Here is a 23,894-nt window from a genome sequence, read left to right on the forward strand (position 1 = left end):
AGGTTGCGGCGGGGTCCGGGAGCAGCAGTTTAGGGGTTAAACTATTTATTTAGGTGCGGCGAGGTCCGGGATCCGCAGGATAGGGGTTAATAAATTTATTATAGGTGGCGGCGGTATAGGGGGGGCAGGATAGGGGTTACTAGGTAATAATGTAGGTGGCGGCGGTGTCTGGGAGCGGCGGTTTAGGGGTTAATAACATTATTATAGTTGCGGTGGGCTCCGGGAGCGGCGGTTTAGGGGGTAATACATTTATTTAGTTGCGGCGGTGTAGGGGGGGGGCAGATTAGGGGTGTTTAGACTCAGGGTACATGTTAGGGTGTTAGGTGTAGACAGCTCCCATAGGAATGAATGGGATATCTGGCAGCAGCGAACATGAACTTTCGCTATGGTCAGACTCCCAGGCGGTCTGAAAACCAGGCGGTTTGAAAACCAGGTACGCTGGGCCGGAAAAGTGCCGAGCGTACCTGCTAGTTTTTTGATAACTAGCAAAAGTAGTCAGATAGTGCCGAACTTGTGTGCGGAACATCTGGAGTGACGTAAGAATCAATCTGTGTCGGACTAAGTCCGGCGGATCGAAGCTTACGTCACAAAATTCTACTTTTGCCGGTGTCTAGGGCTTGATAACTAAGGAAAATCAGCCTCGCCACAAATACACTGTGGAATTCCAGCGTATTTGAGGTTGACGGCTTGATAACTAGGGGCCTTAATCTTGTTCTTAAAGTTTTTGCAGCAGGCTCCGTTTGAGCCACTGCATTCCATAGATATTAAGTTGTTATCTTGGAAGTTTTTGTTTCTTACTGCTATTTCTTCTGCTCGGAGAGTCTAGGAACTCTCAGCTTTGCAGTGTGATTCCCTTTATCTAATTGTTCATGCAGGTAAGGCAGTTCTTCGTACTAAGTTTGGTTTCCTTCCTAAAGTTGTTTCGGATAGAAATATTAATCAAGAAATTGTTGTTCCTTCTCTCTGTCCTAATCCTTTTTCTCATAAGGAACGTTTGTTGCACAACCTGGATGTTGTGCATGCTCTTAAATTCTATTTGCAGGCTACTAAGGATTTTTGTCAGTCTTCTGCTCTGTTTGTTTGTTTTTCTGGGAAACATAAAGGTCAGAAAACTACTGCTACTTCTCTTTCTCTCTGGTTGAGAAGTATTATTCCTTTGGCATATGAGAATGCTGGACAGCAGCCTCCTGAGAGAATCACGGTTCACTCTACTAGGGCTGTTTCTTCTTCTTGGGCTTTCAAAAATGAAGCTTCTGTGGAACAACTTTGCAAGGCTGCAGCTTAATCCTCTCTGCATACTTTTTAACATTTTTTTATAGATTTTATACTTTTGCTTCGGCTGAGGCTTCTTTTGGGAGAAAGGTTCTTCAAGCAGTGGTGCCTTCCGTTTAGGTATACCTGTCTTGTCCCACCCTAGTCCTCCATCTCCTTTAGCTTGGGTATTGGTTCCCAACAGTAATTGAGGATGTTGTGGACTCACCATATCTTAGGAAAAAAAGCTAAATTTATGCTTACCTGATAAATTTATTTCTTTCCGGATATGGTGAGTCCACGGCCCCGCTCCTTTTGGTAAGGAGAGTGGTACTTAACAGCTTTGCTGTGGTGCTCTTTGCCTCATCCTGCTGGCCAGGAGTGATATTCCCAACAGTAATTGAGGATGACGTGGACTCACCATATCCGGAAAGAAATAAATTTATCAAGTAAGCATAAATTTAGTTTTTTCAGAGCTAAATAACATGGAAATGGGCAAAATAAATAATGATAGAATATAGTGTGTGTGTATGTATATATATATATATATATATATATATATATATATATATATATAGTTGTTTCGTTAAGCATAACTAACCCTTTTCTATAAAACTCTTGTGTATACTGTCCCTTTAACACCACAAGCAGTTTTTCTCTGCTGCTGGAAGCACGATAATCTGTCCTCACAGCCATTGCCCTTTTCGCCTTCTGGAAATTCCACTTTTCAAAGAAGGAATTGACCTTGGAATAGGAATTGAGAGAACAATGGTTGGTCTCAGTCAGGAAACTCCTAAGTAATTCAAGTTAAAAGCAATATATACTTAAACTTGTCAGTACGTATTCTACTGGTATACTCCTTTATCTCTAGGATGTTACACGTCCGAACTTTCACAGTTCTTGTAAAATAGTTTTTTAACTTTATATATACTCAGAAATTCAACATAGATATTATTTATTTACCAGTTAAATATCTTGCTTTTTTTATATAAAATGTTTAGTTATGTACAGTATAATGAAACAACTTTGCAATATAATTTAATTTTTTTTTCCCCCCCCCCCCCCCTTTTTAATGAAATTTAGCTCTGAAAAATAAATTGAGCAATCTCTAATTCCCTTAAAGGGATACTAAACCCATTTTTTTTTTCTCTTTCATTATTCGGATAGAGCATGTAATTTTAAGCAACGTTCTAATTTACTCCTATTATCAATTTTTCTTTGTTCGCTTGTTATCTTTATTTGAAAAAAGATGGAATCTAAGCTGAGGAGCCAGCCAATTTTTGGTTCAGTGTAATGGATAGCACTTGTTTATTGGTGGGTGCATTTACCCACCAATCTGCAAACACAACCCAGGTTGTGAACCAAAAATGGGCCGACTTTTAAACTTACATTCTTGCTTTTCAAATAAAGATAGCAAGATAATGAAGAAAAATTGATAATGGGGTAAATTAGAAAGTTGCTTAAAATTGCCTGCTCTATCTGAACCATGAAAGAAAAAATTTGGGTTCAGAGTCCCTTTAAAGGGCAGTCTAGTCAAAATTAAACTTTCCAATGTACTTGTTCTCTTGGTATTCTTTGTTGAATGTCAAACCTAGGTAAGATCATATGATAATTTATAAGCCCTCGAAGGCCAAGTCTAATCTCTGTCTATTTTGAGTTTTTCACAGCTAGACTACTCTAGTTCATGTGTGCCAGTATTGTGCTTACTCCCATGGAGTTATTTATAAGTCAGCACTGATTGGTTAAAATGCATGTCTGTCAAAAGGAACTGAGATAAGGGGGCAGTCTGCAGAGGCTTAGATACAAGCTAATAACAGAGGTAAAAAGTATTAAGGGATAATCTATCTTTTTAAACAATAAACAATCGGTAGTAGACTGTCCCTTTAAGTGATTACATCACAGGTTGAAGTGCCTATATGTTGATTAATCACTTTTTACTGTGTGAAGTGGTGCTACTTAGTGACTTGTGTAATTAACCTGCTGTGCTCAGAATCATATTTCTGCGTGTATGTCTCTTTAAGGAATTTGAACAAGTTCGTTATCAGTAAAGTGGGGTTGTTGGGCTATACATTTTGCTAATTTTATTTTTTGTAATTTTAATTAATCCAGTAGGGAGGGTTTGTATCTGATTGGGGACTTTTCTTCCTGACATCATCCAATATGGCGGGAAATTATTTCAGTGTGTTTAGCCGCTATGTTACATTCAGAAATCTGTTTGTATACAATGTAATAACTCAAAAAGTGTTGCCCAAGCTTTATCAAGTGCTTTTAGCAGTTGAATAATTCCATTAAAAATAGCCCCATAAATGTGTTAAAGGGATATGAAACCCAATTTTTTTCTTTCATGATGCAATTTTAAGCAACTTTCTAATTTACTCTTTTTATCAAATTGTCTTCATTCTCTTGGTATCCTTATTTGAAAAGCAGGAAAGTAAGCTTAGGAGCCGGCCCATTTTTGGTTCAGCACCTGGGTAGCGCTTCCACCTAAAAGCAAGCACTACCAAGGCGCTGAACCATAAATGGTTAATAGGAGTAAATTAGAAAGCTGCTTAAAATTGCATGCTCTATTTGTATCATGAAAGAAAAAAAAATTGGGTTTCATATCCCTTTAAGATTCAAGAATTTGTAGTGTGATCAGAAAAATAGGACTAGCAATGTGAATTAAATAAATGGCTTTTTTTTTTTTTTACGCAAAAATATTGTGCTGCTGGTTAACAATGAAAATAGCTACCGTAATTGTAATTGCTCATGTTATGGCTCATCACAGCCATAACATGATTATAATTATTAAAGACAGATTGTAATTAAAGGGACATTAAAGTCAATATTAAAGTTTTGTTATTCAAATAGAGCATGCCATTTTAAAGGGACATTGTACACTAGATTTTTCTTTGCATAAATGTTTTGTAGATGATTCATTTATATAGCCCATCTGGTAGTGGTTTTTATTTTTAAACAATGTATAGTTTTGCTTATTTTTTTAATAACATTGTGCTGATTTTCAAACTCATAACCAAGCCTCAAAGTTTTAGACCTATATTGATGTCTGCAGATTCCTGCGGCTCCTGTTTTTGTAATCTGTGTTTTCATATGCAGGGGAGGGGGTGTCTACTGTTTCTGTTTTCCCAGCCACTTTCACTGGGTGTCCCAGCCTATCCTCATCAACAGTGCTAAACTGGGAACTTCTAAGTCAGTTTTTAAAAGGTTTTATACTGTATTTTTAGAGCAGTATATGTGCATAGTCTTCTTTATAGTAGTGTCTATTACATGCAGTTATATGAAAATTGGTGTAGACTGTCACTTTAAGCAACCTTACAGTTTACTTCTATTATTAAAGTTGCTTAGATGTCTTGGCATCCTTTGTTGAAAAGCATACCTAGGTAGGCTCAGGAGAAGCAATGCTCTACTGGGAGGTAGCTGCTGATTGGTGGCTGCACATATACGCCTCTTGTCATCGGCTCACTACATATGTTCAGCTAGCTCCCAGTAGTGCATTGTTGCTCCTTCAACAGAGGATTACAAGAGAATGAATGACATTTGAAAATAGAGGTAAATTGGAAAGTTATGCTCTCTCTGAACCATGAAAGAAAACCTTTGGGTTTCAGGTCCCTTCAACCCCATAGTTAGCAAAAGACATCAGTGCAAATATAACCTGCGCTAACGTGAAAGCGTTTTCTTATTTGCTTTAGCCATCAGCTGATATGTTTCAAAAACGACCCGCTGGAAATAGTAGGTTCGCTGTCTGGATCTGAACCTCGTCTTACTTCCAGGCCTAGGGTGTCTCTGTCTGAATTGTGTAACTTTTGTCCTTCCTGAAGCATCGCTTTGTTAATCTTGAACTATATTTGCAGACATCCTTCCTCTACCCTTTTGAATTCAATATATTAAAAATGACTTTATGTTTTAAAAAAAAATATGAACTGCAACTCCTTTAGTTTCATTTTTACAAAATACAGATTGACCTTGGAGACACTAGTATTTTTACACACGCTAGGATTTACTATTGAATCAAATAAAGGGGACTTTCATTCAGGAAGTATAAGATACTTCATGTAGAAAGCTCCTTTATTTGATTTGAATCGATCGCCGTTTTTAGCTGCTACAGCGGCCCACGGCTAAAAAAATTTTGGCTAAGAGGTGATGTTTTCACCTCTTAGCCAATAGCCGTGCGATAAATCCGGCTTGGCGCCCATGGGAGCTGGATTTACCGCACGGCTATTGGCTAAGAGGTGAAAACGTCACCTCTTAGCCAAAACATTTTTTAGCCGTGCTCTGCTGTAGGAGCTAAGAGCAGCGATCGATTGAATCAAATAAAGGAGCTTTCTACATGAAGTATCTTATACTTCATGAATGAAAGTGCCCTTTACTTGTTTCAATAGTAAATACTAGCGTTTGTAAAATGCTAAGATTTACTTTCACTTTAAGCTCGCTCCCAGTAGTGCATAGCTGCTCTGGAGCTGACTTTAACTATGTGTTTATTCCCTTTGCAGGGGTTAAACACACCATTATATTCATGCAACAGTCCCCAAGGCAGAACATACAGTGATCTGAGATGTCATCGCAGAAAATGCAGCATATCTGCAGAAAGAACAGGACACATGCAGGAATTGTTAGCACTTGAACTTTGTAGTGCTGCTCCACATTAGACAGTTTTCTTCAAACAGAGCTATGCTCTGGCTGCACTGTGTAAGTGCTGTTTGAAGTGAGCAGTCAAAAACCCGCCCCTAGCCTTTCCCAGTCTTTAAAGCTGTTTATTTTGAATGTAAGACATTAGTATGAGCATTGCATCTTTTTTATTACTACAATTCTATGTTAGACCAAAAGAAAAGGAAACAGATTTATTCAAGAGACATTTTAAAATTTTCTTTTTTTGTATGCATCTAATTTGCAATGCAATTTTCAATGACTGAACTATATTATAAAATGTTAAAACTTGCTTTATTCTTCAGTTAACCAACACATTGCAATTAAACTGGTGCCTTAGTGTAACTGCCTTATTTAAAATGAAAATTTATTTAAAAATGACCTGCAGAAAACATTTCACTAAAAAAAATCTTATTGCAGAAAGTGAAGAAAAGTTCTGCCTCTGGGGCAACAGTGTAGTAATAAAATGCACTAATAGATCATTTTGTTTTTTAACTTTTATATCCCTTTAAGTATATGCTCTTAAAAGTGTTAAATTACTACATGTACTACCTGACCCCCAAATATATAGTAGAAATAGAAATATCTAGTAAATGCATACAAAACAGAGCAGATATAAATCACTAGAAGGAAAAGTTCTAGTCCACTGGACTTACAGTATGTTTGTTCAGTTAGATTTCCTTAGCTATAGGCTTCTTATAAAACAGCAGTTCCAAACTTTGGGACACCCTCAGCAAACCAAAACCCACACTTTAAACATTAAAGGGACATGAAACCAAATTTTTTTCTTTCATGATTCAGATAGAGCATGCAATTTTGAAGGGACATGAACCCCAAAAATTTTCTTTCATGATTTAGGTAGAACATACAGTTTTAAACAACTTTCCAATTTACTTCTATTATCCAATTTGCTTTATTCTCTTAGTATCATTTGTTGAAGGCACAGCAATGCGCTACTGGTTTCTAACTGAACACATGGGTGAGCCAATGATAATCAGTATATATATGCAGTCACCAATCAGCAGCTAGAACCTAGGTTCTTTGCTTCTCCTGAGCTTTCCTAGAGAAACCTTTCAGCAGAGGATCTCAAGAGAAGGAAGCAAATTAAATAATAAAAGTAAATTGTAAAGTTGTTTAAAATGACATGCTCTTTCTGAATCATGAAAGAAAACATTTGGGTTTCATGTCCCTTTAAACAACTTTCTAGTTTACTTCTATTATCTAATTTGCTTAATTCTCTTGATATCATTTGCTGAAAAGCATATCTAGATAGGCTCAGTAGCTGCTGATTGGTGGCTACACATAGATGCCTTGTGCGATTGGCTGACCCATGTGCATTGCTCTTTATTCAACAAAGGATATCTAAAGAATGGAACAAATTATATAAAAGAAGTAAATTGGGATGTTGTTTAAAATTGTATTCTCTATCTGAATCATGAAAGAAAATGTTTGGGTGTAATGTCCCTTTAACCTGAAGCTAACAGGAAATGCATTATTGTGAACAATTATTTCATGTTGTGCACAGCTCTATTGAACAGGGAAACACCTCCACCAGCATTAAAAATGGTAGTTCTGTTCAAGACATGAATCCCATATTTAAAATGCATCATAAAAAATGTCATATATATTGGTTTGTGTATAAATCTGCATTATATCACTGGCTGGTGATTTCACATTTCTGTGAAAATTATTCTAAAGTTTTTAAAGTGGTTGTAATAAGCTTTATTATTGCAGAATAAAATGTGTTTACCTTTTGTTATCATGGAATGAAATATGCTTACATGGGAGTTTGGTTTTGTCTAGTCAGTTCAACTTTCGTTCTTGTCATTACTCAGAACTTTGTTAATAAAACTTATCTGAGAGAACTATATTGACCTGTTTCTCTCAATGGTTGAAATCAGAGGAAAAGGAAACATATCATAGTGGTTTTACAAGGAATTTAGTTTTTTCTTGCTAAAGAATAACATACCAGCCAAGTGTAAACATTTTAAAACTAAATAAACACCTTGGGCGAGATTACATATATGGCGCAGGCTTCAGTTTAAAGGGACACTATACCCAAACATTTTCTTTCATGATTAAGGTAGAGAATATAATTTTAAACAACATTCCAATTTACTTCTATTACCTAATTTGCTTCATTCTTTAGATATACTTTAATGAAGAAATAGCGATGCACACGGTGAACCAATCAGAGGAGGCATCAGCAGCTACTAAGCATATCGAGATATGCTTTTCAGCAAAGAATATCAAGAGAATGAAGCAAAATAGATAATAGAAGTAAATTAGAAAGTTGTTTATAATTGTATGCTCTGTCTAAATCATGAAAGAAAAAATTTGGGTTTCATGTCCCTTTAAGCGCTGCAACCCGCACCAACCGTAATTTCACCTCGCACATCGGGGTATCCAATAAACCCCGCCGGCAGTTCATAAAGTGCCGTAAGTTGGATAAACTAGCGATGTCCAGAAACGAGCGTAAATACAAATTTCTGGAGTCGCTAGTGACTTACGGCACTTTAGAAACTGCCTGCGCCAAAGAAAAGTAAAAAAAAAAATCTAATGTCCCGTAAAAGTGTAACACGCCTCCCAAAAATAAGCTCGACACGTAAAACCTCTTCATCCGCAATCTCCCCTCTCACAACTAATAATAAATTTATTAACCCGCTAAATCAACAACCCCCCACAACGCAATATGCCTAATTAAACTATTAACCCCTATATCCGCCATCAAATCCACACCCCAAGTAATAACTAAATTATTAACCCCTAAATCCGCCAACCTCAACATCGCAAACTACCTATTAAAACTATTAACCCCTAAACTGCCAAAGCCCACAACACAATAAACCTATCAAAGTATTAACCCCTAAACCACCAAAGCCCACAATGCAAATAAATCAATTACTAAGCCCCCTAACCTAACACCACCTAACCGTACCCAAATTACCTAAATTACAAAGTACTAAAGTTACTATTAAAATAAAAAAAAACTAACACTACTTTAAACTTAAAAATAAACTAAGTATAAATTAAATGGACAGTCTAGTCAAAATTAAAATTCTGGTGTAGATTGTCCCTTTAAGATACAATTACAGAAAATAAAAAAAATCTAAGATTACATCAAATAAAAAACAAAATTACCAAATTTAATAAACTACCAGTAGCCCTTAAAAGGGCTTTTTGCAGGGCATTGCCCCAAGATAATCAGCTCTTTTACATAAAAATACACAAAGTCTCCCCTAACAGTAAACCGCACCCACCAAACCCCCCAAAATAAAAGAACCTAACACTAAAAAACCTTAACTACCCATTGCCCGGAAAAGGGCATTTGTTTGGGCATTGCCCTTAAATTTATTTGGGCATTGCCCATCCCTAATCTAAATAACCCCCCCCCCCCCAAAAAAAAAACTTAAAAAACCTGTCTAACCCCCAGGTTGATACTCGCCATTCCTGAAGTCTGGCGGTGAAGTCTTCTTCAAAGCAGCGGTCACTTCTTCCAGGAACAATCCGGTAGAGGGCGGAGCTGAAGACCGATGACCGCGGAGCTGAAGACCGGCGACCGCGGAGCCATGGAGCGTGGAGGATTCTCTTCATACGATTGCCGCTGTAAACTGGATAGAGAATTCAAGGAACGCAATTAAAAATGGCTTGAATTCCTAATCCCTTGAATTCCTATTGGCTGATTTGATTCTTTAAATTCAAATCAGCCAATAGGATGAGAGCTACTGATTTGAACAGTCAATAGGATTTGAGTAGCTTTCATGCTATTGGCTGATTTGAATTTGAAGAATCAAATCAGCCAATACGAATTCAAGGGACTCCATTTTTAATCGCGTACCTTGAATTCTCTATCCAGTGTATGGCGGTGATCGTACCAAGAGGATCCTCCCCGGTCGCCGGTCTTCAGCTCCACGCCTTATTGTTCCTGGAAGAAGAGGTCGCCGCTTGGAAGAAGACTTCACCGCATGGGACAGGACCTTCTTCGCCGGACTTCAGGAATGGTGAGTATCAACCTGGGGGTTAGACTTAGTTTTTTTTAGTGTTTTTTTGGGGGGGTTTGTTTTATTTAGATTAGGGATAGGCAGTAAAAGAGCTAAATGTTAATACTTTGATAGGTTTATTGCGTTGTGGGCTTTGGCGGTTTAGGGGTTAATACCTTTGATAGGTTTATTACGTTGTGGGCTTTGGCTGTTTAGGGGTTAATACTTTAATAGGTAGTTTGCGTTGTGGGTTAATGGCGGATTAGGGGTTAATAGTTTTAATAGATAGTTTGCGATGTTGGGGTTGGCGGATTTAGGGGTTAATAATTTAGTTATTACTTGCAGTGTGGGTTTGATGGCGGATATAGGGGTTAATACACTTTATTATTTATTGCAGTGGGGATTGCGGTTGACAGGTAGATAGATATTGCGCATGTGTTAGGTGTTTATTTTTGCAGGCATTTTCGGGAGTTACGGTGCTCCAATACTCAGCGTAAGGCTTGCTGCGGCTGCCTTGTGTGGCGAGGTGAAAATGGAGTAAGATTTCTCCATTTCCGCCACGGAAGTCCTTGCGCTGAATATTGGATACCAATTTGCGACGCGGTCCCATGTTAACTTATGGGAGTAAAAATTGCGGGCGACTGGTGAAATATACGTGCCGCATTTATATGCGGCGTTGTATATAGGATACCAAAACAGCGCAAAAAACAGCGTCACCAGCTTTTGCGGGCGCCGCCGCATATGAAATGGGGCCCCTTGTTGGCTGTAATTCTTTTTCAATAGACAAACTCTATTTCCTGTTGGAAAGTCAATCTTGACTTGTCATTAGAGTAAACAAGGCAAGCTACTTTAATTTTGCACGTAAATGTGCATTGTTTTCAGTATTGTGTCTGTATTTTATCTATTGAAACTAATTAGGTACAGGCATGTAGCAGGATTAGCCTTGAAAAGTAATACAGTGTCCATTTCCATATGTGAGAATTAAAAATCCCACATATTTCAGTTACATTACATAAAAGGGGCAAAATAAATAATGAAAGTTTATTGCAAAACTGTTTATTATGCATAACTAAACGTTCTATAACAATCTCAGAGTGTTTAAGGAACATATACAGCGGCGTTCAAAAGTTTGGAGTCATTTAGACATTTCCTTATTTTCCATGAAAACATACATGAAATGAGTTTGAATAGGAAATACAGTCATTGACAAGGTTAGAAATAATGATTTTAAAGGGACAGTCTGCATCAGAATTTTTATTGTTTAAAAAGATAGATAATCCCTTTATTACACATTCCCCTGTTTTGCACAACCAACACTATTAATATATTTTTCACCCCTGTGATTACCTTGTATCTAAGCCTCTGCAGACTGCCCCCTTATTTCAGTTCTTTTGAAAAAATTGCATTTTAGCCAATCAGTACTGACTTCTAGGTAATTCCACAGGCATGAGCACAATATTATCTATATGGCACACATGAACTAACGCCCTCTAGTTGTTAAAAATGTCAAAATGCATTCAGATAAGAGGTGGCCTTCAAGGGCTAAGACATTTGCATATGAGCCTCCTAGGTTTAGCTTTCAACTAAGAATACCAAGAGAACAAAGCAAAATTGATGATAAAAGTAAATTGGAAAGTTGTTTAAAATGACATGCCCTATCTGAATCATAATACCTTATTTTTTACTAGAATGTACCTTTAAGTGAAATAATAATTGTGTACTTCAAACTTTTGCTTTCGTCAAAGAATCCTCCATGTGCAGCAATTACAGCCTGGCAGATGTTTGGCATTCTAGTTGTTAATTTGTTGAGGTAATCTCAAGAGATTTAACCCCATGCCTCCTGAAGCACCTCCCACAAGTTGGATTGGCCTGATGGGCACTTCTTACCATACGGTCCAGTTGCTCCCACAACAGCTCAATAGGGTTGACAGATTAACAGCTGACTGATTTTCTCTAAATAGTTCTTGCATAGTTTGGAGCTGTGGTTTGGGTCATTGTCCTGTTCCTGTTATAGAAAGAAATTGACTCCAATCAAGCGTTGTCTACAGGATATGGTATTGCAAAATAGAGTGATAGCCTTCCTTCTTCAAGGTCCCTTTTACCCTGTATAAATCACCCACTTTACCACCACCAAACCACCCCTAGACCATCACATTACCTCTGCCATTGTTGTCCAGCTCTCCTCCTGCTTCTTTTCATTTGGTTTGCATCTCATGAATGTTCTTCTTTGTGATCTGAACACCTCAAACTTCATCTGTCCATAAGACTTTTTTCCAATCTTCCTCTGTCTAGTATCTGTTTTCTTTTGCCCATCTTAATTTTTTTTTTATTATTGGCCAGTCTGAGATACGGCTTTTTCTTTGCATCTCTGCCTAGAAGGCCAGCATCCCGGAGTCACCTCTTCACTGTTGACGTTGAGACTGGTGTTTTGTGGTTACTATTTAATGAAGCTGCCAGTTGAGGACATGCAAGGCATCTGTTTTTCAAACTAGACACTCTAATGTCTAATCATCTTGCCCAGCTGTGCATCGAGACTTCCCACTCCTCTTTCTGTCATGGTTAGAGCCAGTTTGCACTGTTCTATGAAGGAAGTAGTACACAGCGTTGTCCGAGAGCTTCAGTTTCTTGGCAAATTCTCACATGAAATAGCCTTTAGTTTTCTGAAGAATAGACTAAAGAGTTTCGGAAGAAAGTTCTTTGTTTCCGGCCATCTTGAGCCTGTAATGGAACCCACAATTGCTGATGCTCCAGATACTCAACTAGTCTAATGAAGCCCAGTTTTATTACTTCTTTAATCAGCACAACCGTTTTCAGCTGTGCTAACATAATTGCAAAAGGGTTTTCTAATGAGTATTTAGCCTTTTTAAATGATAAACCTGGATTAGCAAACACAACATGCCATTGGAACACAGGACAGATGGTTGCTGATAATAGGCCTCTGTGCACTTATGTAGTTAAATAGAAAATGTTGTAGCTAGGTTTACGTTTAAATGGTGCAAATATTTTTAAAATGATATTAATCAAAATATTTATATATTATATTGTGGCCATTGGCCTTAGGTTGAACAAGCCTGATGTAAATGTTTCTTTATGGGGTGGTGCCAGCAGATAGGAAAGTACTTCATGGGGGGAACATGCTTGGTGCATTTATAACCATAGCACAGCTCCCCTGTTGCCACTGTATACATAAGGGAAATTCAAATAATTGTTACACATGCATAGAATATATAAGTAGCACCGCATTGTAAAAGATCTTTTGTCTGCATTTATTAGTAAAATATAAATTGTTTTGCAATCCAAGGACACCTCCTGCGTATTTTTGCATCTCCTTTACTCTGGCCATTTAGGGACGGATATTATTGAGCTCCAGCACTTTATTTTAATCTAGTCCATAATCCAATGTTTTTTTTGTTTTTTTTAGTTCTTAACATAAACTTGAAATAAGGTGTCTGCTCCTAGACAAGGTAGACTTTTTGCCACAGTTCCTATAGATGTAAGTAGGGGGATATGCATTCTATGCACTCACAATGTACAGTGTTTACTCTGCGTTTATTATCAAATCTTTGCACTTATTCGTCAGGCTGTGTGAGGAAGTTCAGGCAGTACAGATAAAAAAAGATTTGCTACCAGTGCTATTTCATATTAGTGACTAAACCTGCGGACACGCCTCTTTCACTGACTAACGTCACTTGTCCCTATGTTTTGTCCTTCCCTAGCTCATAGACACCATCGCCTCTGAGATCGGAGAACTGAAATTGGAGATGGTACACACAGAATTCCTCGTCAAAGATGAACTGGATTCCTCAGAGCACCTGAGGTAAATATATGATATGTATTTCACCAGGCAAAATAGGCTTTTAAGTTCTGTGTGTTGGAAATGTTCTGTATTTTAAAATACACTTGTTTAGAAATTACATTTGTCTACAGGTTAGTTACAAACTGTCAAGCTTCTTTGGTGAGTTCCTTTATCTTTCTTTATTATATGGCTTTTTTCAGTGCACCCCTTCACCCCCATATTTAAATATAAATTAGCATTTGGGTTCATTCAACAACTCTTTCTGAGAGTCTGATTGACTATGTGCTGTATTGTGAGGGCTTTTAAAAACTAGAAAGTTACAGGAATGAATCATTTTTTTTCACGACTGTCTTATTTTGTTTCTTCACTGCCAAAAGGGAACAGTTTTTCAACATTCTCAGGCACGTATGGGGTTAAACTGAAATGAACGGGATTCAGCAATAGGTGTTCTTGATCTGTCAGGTCAGTGGCCAAAGAGAGAAAAGATAATATGGTACGTAGTCATAACCTAAGACCTAAATAAACAAAATAAAAGGTGCACTGTCATTACCTACAATATGTGTGTGTGTAATTAACTACAGACTACCCATAAACACCTGTTTTCTTCTGGAAGGTATTTTCTTATGCACTGTGAAATATTGTACTTTACAGACCCTTTTGGTAGTATGTATGGTAAGGTCTGACGTAGACTTAATTGCATTATATTGTAATAAAAGACAGCGTAGCGCTTGCCAAGGACTTTCAGCACTAGACAATGTACTAGGAGCTTTATGTATGTAAATATTTGCTTATGTAAAGAATTAACTCAGAGTTAAATAATCACTGGTGAACATTCTACTTCTAATTGTTTAATGACACAATGCCCTGTTAAAGGTGTATTAAACTTAAAGGGACATTATACACTACATTTTTCATTGCATAAATGTTTTGTAGATGATCCATTTATATAGCCTATACAGCTTTTTTTTTTTTAAATGTATAGTTTTGCTTATTTTTAAATAACATTGTGCTGATTTTCAGACTCTTAACCAAGCCCCAACGTTTTAGGAGAATACTGATGTATACAGACTTCAGCTTGCCCCTGTTTGTTTAAAGAGTCTTTTTCATATGCAGAGGAGGGGGGAGTGTCTGCTTTTTTTGCTATAGAACCAATTTGCAGTGGGTGTTCCTGTTAACCATTTCAACAGTGCTAAACTGAGCTTATAAGTAAGTTTTTAAATGGTTTTATGCTGGATTTTTAGATCAGTATCTGTGCATCTTATTCTTTATAGTAGTGTTTATTACATGCAGTTATGACAATTTGTGTATACTGTCCCTATAACCTCTTAAGGACATATGACGGAATTTTTCCGTCATAAAACAATTGAGCAAATTGAAAGCTGTGTCCTTAAAGGTTTTTTTTTATATATGCAAAGTATATTGCAGCAAGTAAACATTAAAATGCACGTAATAAAACAATGAATACTGATTTGGATATTTATTTTGTTTACTTTTTCTGTAAAAACTGTACAAGTGCTACATTCCCTGGAGAGGCTGTAAGTCTAACTCTGTGATCTAAAGATACTGCAATATGCTTCTCCGGCCTGAACAAGCTACATACTATACAGTGATTGCATAGAGCAGTACTCATTCTCATTTTCAGCCCTAATGGCCACAATCCATGGAGAATAAAATGCACTCACCAGGTAGTTTATTAGTACAATGTGTTCAAATACTTAAATAGTCTACTTTTAAGAGCATTTAAATCTGTAATTTTCTTGCAAAATTTGCATTGTATTGCAGTCCGAAGACATACCCATTGGAAAGGCTCTTTAGTATTGTTTATCTTATCTCCTTTTCTTTGGCTATTTAAAGGGACATGAAACAGATTTAGTTTTTTCATGATTCCTGTAGAGAGCAGACATGTGTAAACAATTTTCCAGTTTACCTCTATTATTAATTTTGCTTCAGGACATCTAGACTGGAGCACAGGTGAAATAATCAGCTGATTAGTAAACATAATTATTAACCTGCTCTCACCCACAGTAATCCTAAAAATCTGTCATGTTAGGGAGGCCCGAGGACAGGTTTAAAAAACAGTTCTTTATATGAATCATAAAAGAAAAACAATGTGTTTCCTGTCCCTTTAAGGACAGATAGAAAGGAGCTACTACAATGAGCAAGCAATCACTGCTGAAGAATGTTCCATAGTAAGGGTTCTGGGAAAATCGAACAAACGTCATTTTTAGAGTGAAAAATAAATAATTACATTATTAATAATTAATAAATAATGAAAACAGGCTTCATTTTTCTCCAACATAGGTGTGTCCGGTCCACGGCGTCATCCTTACTTGTGGGATATTCTCTTCCCCAACAGGAAATGGCAAAGAGCCCAGCAAAGCTGGTCACATGATCCCTCCTAGGCTCCGCCTACCCCAGTCATTCTCTTTGCCGTTGTACAGGCAACATCTCCACGGAGATGGCTTAGAGTTTTTTAGTGTTTAACTGTAGTTTTTATTATTCAATCAAGAGTTTGTTATTTTAAAATAGTGCTGGTATGTACTATTTACTCAGAAACAGAAAAGAGATGAAGATTTCTGTTTGTATGAGGAAAATGATTTTAGCAACCGTTACTAAAATCCATGGCTGTTCCACACAGGACTGTTGAGAGGAATTAACTTCAGTTGGGGGAACAGTGAGCAGTCTCTTGCTGCTTGAGGTATGACACATTCTAACAAGACGATGTAATGCTGGAAGCTGTCATTTTCCCTATGGGATCCGGTAAGCCATGTTTATTAAGATAGTAAATAAGGGCTTCACAAGGGCTTATTAAGACTGTAGACTTTTTCTGGGCTAAATCGATTCATTATTAACACATATTTAGCCTTGAGGAATCATTTAATCTGGGTATTTTGATAAGATTATATCGGCAGGCACTTTTTTAGACACCTTATTCTTTAGGGGCTTTCCCAAATCATAGGCAGAGCCTCATTTTCGCGCCGGTGTTGCGCACTTATTTTTGAGAGGCATGACATGCAGTCGCATGTGTGAGGAGCTCTGATACATAGAAAAGACTTTCTGAAGGCGTCATTTGGTATCGTATTCCCCTTTGGGCTTGGTTGGGTCTCAGCAAAGCAGATACCAGGGACTGTAAAGGGGTTAAAGTTAAAAACGGCTCCGGTTCCGTTATTTTAAGGGTTAAAGCTTCCAAATTTGGTGTGCAATACTTTTAAGGCTTTAAGACACTGTGGTGAAATTTTGGTGAATTTTGAACAATTCCTTCATATTTTTTCGCAATTGCAGTAATAAAGTGTGTTCAGTTTAAAATTTAAAGTGACAGTAACGGTTTTATTTTAAAACGTTTTTTGTACTTGGTTATCAAGTTTATGCCTGTTTAACATGTCTGAACTACCAGATAGACTGTGTTCTGAATGTGGGGAAGCCAGAGTTCCTTCTCATTTAAATAAATGTGATTTATGTGACAATGACAATGATGCCCAAGATGATTCCTCAAGTGAGGGGAGTAAGCATGGTACTGCATCATTCCCTCCTTCGTCTACACGAGTCTTGCCCACTCAGGAGGCCCCTAGTACATCTAGCGCGCCAATACTCCTTACTATGCAACAATTAACGGCTGTAATGGATAATTCTGTCAAAAACATTTTAGCCAAAATGCACACTTATCAGCGTAAGCGCGACTGCTCTGTTTTAGATACTGAAGAGCATGACGACGCTGATAATAATGGTTCTGAAGGGCCCCTAAACCAGTCTGATGGGGCCAGGGAGGTTTTGTCTGAGGGAGAAATTACAGATTCAGGGAACATTTCTCAACAAGCTGAACCTGATGTGATTACGTTTAAATTTAAGTTGGAACATCTCCGCGCTCTGCTTAAGGAGGTATTATCCACTCTGGATGATTGTGACAATTTGGTCATCCCAGAGAAGCTATGTAAAATGGACAAGTTCCTAGAGGTCCCGGGGCTCCCAGAAGCTTTTCCTATACCCAAGCGGGTGGCGGACATTGTAAATAAAGAATGGGAAAGGCCCGGTATTCCTTTCGTGCCTCCCCCCATATTTAAAAAATTGTTTCCTATGGTCGACCCCAGAAAGGACTTATGGCAGACAGTCCCCAGGGTCGAGGGAGCGGTTTCCACTTTAAACAAACGCACCACTATACCCATAGAAGATAGTTGTGCTTTCAAAGATCCTATGGATAAAAAATTAGAAGGTTTACTTAAAAAGATGTTTGTTCAGCAGGGTTACCTTCTACAACCAATTTCATGCATTGTCCCTGTCGCTACAGCCGCATGTTTCTGGTTCGATGAGCTGGTAAAGGCGGTCGATAGTGATTCTCCTCCTTATGAGGAGATTATGGACAGAATCAATGCTCTCAAATTGGCTAATTCTTTCACCCTAGACGCCACTTTGCAATTGGCTAGGTTAGCGGCTAAGAATTCTGGGTTTGCTATTGTGGCGCGCAGAGCGCTTTGGTTGAAATCTTGGTCAGCTGATGCGTCTTCCAAGAACAAGCTACTTAACATTCCTTTCAAGGGGAAAACGCTGTTTGGCCCTGACTTGAAAGAGATTATCTCTGATATCACTGGGGGTAAGGGCCATGCCCTTCCTCAGGATCGGCCTTTCAAGGCCAAAAATAAACCTAATTTTCGTCCCTTTCGTAGAAACGGACCAGCCCAAAGTGCTACGTCCTCTAAGCAAGAGGGTAATACTTCTCAAGCCAAGCAAGCTTGGAGACCAATGCAAGGCTGGAACAAGGGAAAGCAGGCCAAGAAACCTGCCACTGCTACCAAGACAGCATGAAAGGTTGGCCCCCGATCCGGGACCGGATCTGGTGGGGGGCAGACTCTCTCTCTTCGCTCAGGCTTGGGCGAGAGATGTTCTGGATCCTTGGACACTAGAAATAGTCTCCCAAGGTTATCTTCTGGAATTCAAGGGGCTTCCCCCAAGGGGGAGGTTCCACAGGTCTCAGTTGTCTTCAGACCACATAAAAAGACAGGCATTCTTACATTGTGTAGAAGACCTGTTAACAATGGGAGTGATTCATCCTGTTCCATTAGGAGAACAAGGGATGGGGTTCTACTCCAATCTGTTCATAGTTCCCAAAAAAGAGGGAACGTTCAGACCAATCTTAGATCTCAAGATCTTAAACAAGTTTCTCAAGGTTCCATCGTTCAAGATGGAAACCATTCGAACAATTCTTCCTTCCATCCAGGAAGGTCAATTCATGACCACGGTGGATTTAAAGGATGCGTATCTACATATTCCTATCCACAAGGAACATCATCGGTTCCTAAGGTTCGCATTCCTGGACAAGCATTACCAGTTTGTGGCGCTTCCTTTCGGATTAGCCACTGCTCCAAGGATTTTCACAAAGGTACTAGGGTCCCTTCTAGCTGTGCTAAGACCAAGGGGCATTGCTGTAGTACCTTACTTGGACGACATTCTGATTCAAGCGTCGTCCCTTCCTCAAGCAAAGGCTCACACGGACATCGTCCTGGCCTTTCTCAGATCTCACGGATGGAAAGTGAACGTGGAAAAGAGTTCTCTATCTCCGTCGACAAGGGTTCCCTTCTTGGGAACAATAATAGACTCCTTAGAAATGAGGATTTTTCTGACAGAGGCCAGAAAAACAAAACTTCTAGACTCTTGTCGGATACTTCATTCCGTTCCTCTTCCTTCCATAGCGCAGTGCATGGAAGTGATAGGTTTGATGGTAGCGGCAATGGACATAGTTCCTTTTGCGCGCATTCATCTAAGACCATTACAACTGTGCATGCTCAGTCAGTGGAATGGGGACTATACAGACTTGTCTCCGAGGATACAAGTAAATCAGAGGACCAGAGACTCACTCCGTTGGTGGCTGTCCCTGGACAACCTGTCACAAGGGATGACCTTCCGCAGACCAGAGTGGGTCATTGTCACGACCGACGCCAGTCTGATGGGCTGGGGCGCGGTCTGGGGATCCCTGAAAGCTCAGGGTCTTTGGTCTCGGGAAGAATCTCTTCTACCGATAAATATTCTGGAACTGAGAGCGATATTCAATGCTCTCAAGGCTTGGCCTCAGCTAGCGAGGGCCAAGTTCATACGGTTTCAATCAGACAACATGACAACTGTTGCGTACATCAACCATCAGGGGGGAACAAGGAGTTCCCTGGCGATGGAAGAAGTGACCAAAATCATTCAATGGGCGGAGTCTCACTCCTGCCACCTGTCTGCAATCCACATCCCAGGAGTGGAAAATTGGGAAGCGGATTTTCTGAGTCGTCAGACATTGCATCCGGGGGAGTGGGAACTCCATCCGGAAATCTTTGTCCAAATCACTCAACTGTGGGGCATTCCAGACATGGATCTGATGGCCTCTCGTCAGAACTTCAAAGTTCCTTGCTACGGGTCCAGATCCAGGGATCCCAAGGCGGCTCTAGTGGATGCACTAGTAGCACCTTGGACCTTCAAACTAGCTTATGTATTCCCGCCGTTTCCTCTCATCCCCAGGCTGGTAGCCAGGATCAATTAGGAGAGGGCGTCGGTGATCTTGATAGCTCCTGCGTGGCCACGCAGAACTTGGTATGCAGATCTGGTGAATATGTCATCGGCTCCACCTTGGAAGCTACCTTTGAGACGAGACCTTCTTGTTCAAGGTCCGTTCGAACATCCGAATCTGGTCTCACTCCAGCTGACTGCTTGGAGATTGAACGCTTGATCTTATCGAAGCGAGGGTTCTCAGATTCTGTTATCGATACTCTTGTTCAGGCCAGAAAGCCTGTAACTAGAAAGATTTACCACAAAATTTGGAAAAAATATATCTGTTGGTGTGAATCTAAAGGATTCCCTTGGGACAAGGTTAAGATTCCTAAGATTCTATCCTTCCTTCAAGAAGGATTGGAAAAAGGATTATCTGCAAGTTCCCTGAAGGGACAGATTTCTGCCTTGTCTGTGTTACTTCACAAAAAGCTGGCAGCTGTGCCAGATGTTCAAGCCTTTGTTCAGGCTCTGGTTAGAATCAAGCCTGTTTACAAACCTTTGACTCCTCCTTGGAGTCTCAACTTAGTTCTTTCAGTTCTTCAGGGGGTTCCGTTTGAACCCTTACATTCCGTTGATATTAAGTTATTATCTTGGAAAGTTTTGTTTTTGGTTGCAATTTCTTCTGCTAGAAGAGTTTCAGAATTATCTGTTCTGCAGTGTTCTCCTCCTTATCTGGTGTTCCATGCAGATAAGGTGGTTTTACGTACTAAACCTGGTTTTCTTCCAAAAGTTGTTTCTAACAAAAACATTAACCAGGAGATTATCGTACCTTCTCTGTGCCCGAAACCAGTTTCAAAGAAGGAACGTTTGTTGCACAATTTGGATGTTGTTCGCGCTCTAAAATTCTATTTAGACGCTACAAAGGATTTTAGACAAACATCTTCCTTGTTTGTTGTTTATTCCGGTAAAAGGAGAGGTCAAAAAGCAACTTCTACCTCTCTCTCTTTTTGGATTAAAAGCATCATCAGATTGGCTTACGAGACTGCCGGACGGCAGCCTTCCGAAAGAATCACAGCTCATTCCACTAGGGCTGTGGCTTCCACATGGGCCTTCAAGAACGAGGCTTCTGTTGATCAGATATGTAGGGCAGCGACTTGGTCTTCACTGCACACTTTTACCAAATTTTACAAGTTTGATACTTTTGCTTCTTCTGAGGCTATTTTTGGGAGAAAGGTTTTGCAAGCCGTGGTGCCTTCCATCTAGGTGACCTGATTTTCTCCCTCCCATCATCCGTGTCCTAAAGCTTTGGTATTGGTTCCCACAAGTAAGGATGACGCCGTGGACCGGACACACCTATGTTGGAGAAAACAGAATTTATGTTTACCTGATAAATTACTTTCTCCAACGGTGTGTCCGGTCCACGGCCCGCCCTGGTTTTTTTAATCAGGTCTGATAATTTATTTTCTTTAACTACAGTCACCACGGTATCATATGGTTTCTCCTATGCAAATATTCCTCCTTAACGTCTGTCGAATGACTGGGGTAGGCGGAGCCTAGGAGGGATCATGTGACCAGCTTTGCTGGGCTCTTTGCCATTTCCTGTTGGGGAAGAGAATATCCCACAAGTAAGGATGACGCCGTGGACCGGACACACCGTTGGAGAAAGTAATTTATCAGGTAAACATAAATTCTGTTTTTTACTATGTATAATGTCCCTTTAAGCATGTATTATATGATCTTGTCCGTTTAAATATCTCTCATGCACTTGTTTCCTGATAGTTAAACAACAAAGTCATTAAACCATCCTGTCAGGTTTTTCCTGTTTACTTTTACTATTAATAAACTAGATTTTTACCTGTTCAGGTTTTTGTACCACACAAAAGGAGATATGATAAACAAAACTCAAGAGGCTTTTAATGTAAATGTCCCCTTAATTCATTTTATTACTCTTAAGGGCCCATATATTTTTCAGGCCCCCAGAAATATATGTAGAATAATCTACAAAGGCCTACCTGGCCTAGATTATAGGACAGTAATGTTAAAATGTAACTTTCATGAATCGGAGAGAGTGAGCAATTAAAAATAATCCAATTTACTTCTGTTCAAATATGAATATGCTTCTCTATCCTTTGTTGAAGAGTAAACCTAGGTAGGCTCATAGGATCTCAGGAGTGTGCATGTGTCTTTAGCTTTGTAGCAGTGTTTGCAACAGTATATAACATTATTGCAAACACTGATGCTATAGAATGTTAATGTAATCAGCATGCTTCTGAGACTACCTAGGTTTATTCTTCAGGAAAAGATACCAAGAGAACAAAGTTCATTTGGTATTAGATGTAAAATGGAAAGTTTTTTTGTTTTTTTTTATTACATGCTTTATTATTTCTATAAATGTGTCTGCCTTTGTCTTAATTTAAATATTAAATGGGCAGTAAACTTACATACTAATGTTATATAATGCTGCACTATGTGCAGAATTATATAACCATAGCTTACCGGCAGATGTGTACTTTCAATTATTTCAGAGAAATTTGTATGTAAAAGCCTTATTTTACCAGAACGCTGTTCCTTGCTCTACTGAGCGGGTCTGGTTTTTACACAGCGTATCGCGGCAACACTGTCTAGTCACAGTGTGCCCGGTCGCACCATTAAAATTAATGTAGCTCACTCCCGCTACTAGACCAGTATACATCTGCTGGTATGTGCAGAATTATATAACTTTAGTATGTACGTTTACTGCCCCTTTAACGTTGTAGTATTACATTTGCAAGTAATTCTTAAAGGGACATTCCAGCCAGAATTGGAATCAACATAGATACATTTCAGTTTTGAATAGAAGCATATTTGCAATATACATGTATTAGCAAAAATGTTTCTTATAAAAGCTATAGCTGTTTCAAAAGTGTATGTAAGTATGCACTGTGCACCAGCATTTTAAATACAGCACTTGCTCAGAGAGACTAAGGTGCTTGTACCATTTGGTAATTACTCAATGTGTTAATTGCCGACAGGATAGAAGCCCCACTGGCAATCTGAGCAGCTGCAGTATTTAAAATACTGGTGCACTGAGAATATCTAGCTATGCTTCACATGCACGTGCAGAGAAAAATATTAACACTTAAACAGTGCTAAGTTTTGCTAGAAGCATTTTGCCAATACATATATATTGCAAATATGTTTCTATTAATCTATGTGCATTTAAATTTTGACCGGAATGTCCCTTTAAATGGTGTAATTTCCACAGAGACAATCTTAAAGGAACAATACAGAATAACTGCATAATAAATAGACAATGCAATTGCACTTATTTTGCATTTTAAATTAGCAGGGGGTTTTTTATGACAAGTTTCAAAATGTCCTTCTATTTGCTACCCCCATATCATGTGACAGCCTTCAGCCAATGACTAGGATCCATGCCCTTTTATAAATAAAACGGCCCGTTAAAACATGTCTACACCACCTGAATTACCATATTCGTGAAGTGAGGGCATGGTCCCAAATGCATGTGCACTTCATTGGTGTTTACACATGCTCTGTTGTGCTATAACAGGCTGGCACACAATATAAGCTTATGCTGCTACCATATGACTAGCTAAAGAAAGGGCATTGATGTCAGCGCTGACGTCTGTTGGATCCATGTGAGCTTGCGCAGGAGCTGCACGCTCTAAAGAGTACCTACCCGGGTAGCCAGCCATGAAAGTACTTGTATAATGTGTCCCATGGAAGGCTTAGAAAACAGTTGAATTACCAAACTAGATTGCAAT

At 38.9% G+C, this 23,894-nt stretch overlaps 1 protein-coding gene across 1 annotated transcript in view; it reads left to right on the top strand.

The window, feature by feature from the left end:
* The window catches only part of RIN2 (Ras and Rab interactor 2), a 330,034-nt gene that overhangs the window by 195,849 nt on the left and 110,291 nt on the right, over nucleotides 1–23,894 (top strand). The window contains exon 5 of the mRNA XM_053712006.1: nucleotides 13,592–13,692. Coding sequence (XP_053567981.1) covers nucleotides 13,592–13,692 — 101 coding nt within the window. The remainder of the gene's footprint in view (nucleotides 1–13,591; nucleotides 13,693–23,894) is intronic.

This window comes from Bombina bombina, chromosome 4 (assembly GCF_027579735.1).
Source record: "Bombina bombina isolate aBomBom1 chromosome 4, aBomBom1.pri, whole genome shotgun sequence".
NCBI classification, from domain to species: Eukaryota; Metazoa; Chordata; class Amphibia; order Anura; family Bombinatoridae; genus Bombina; species Bombina bombina.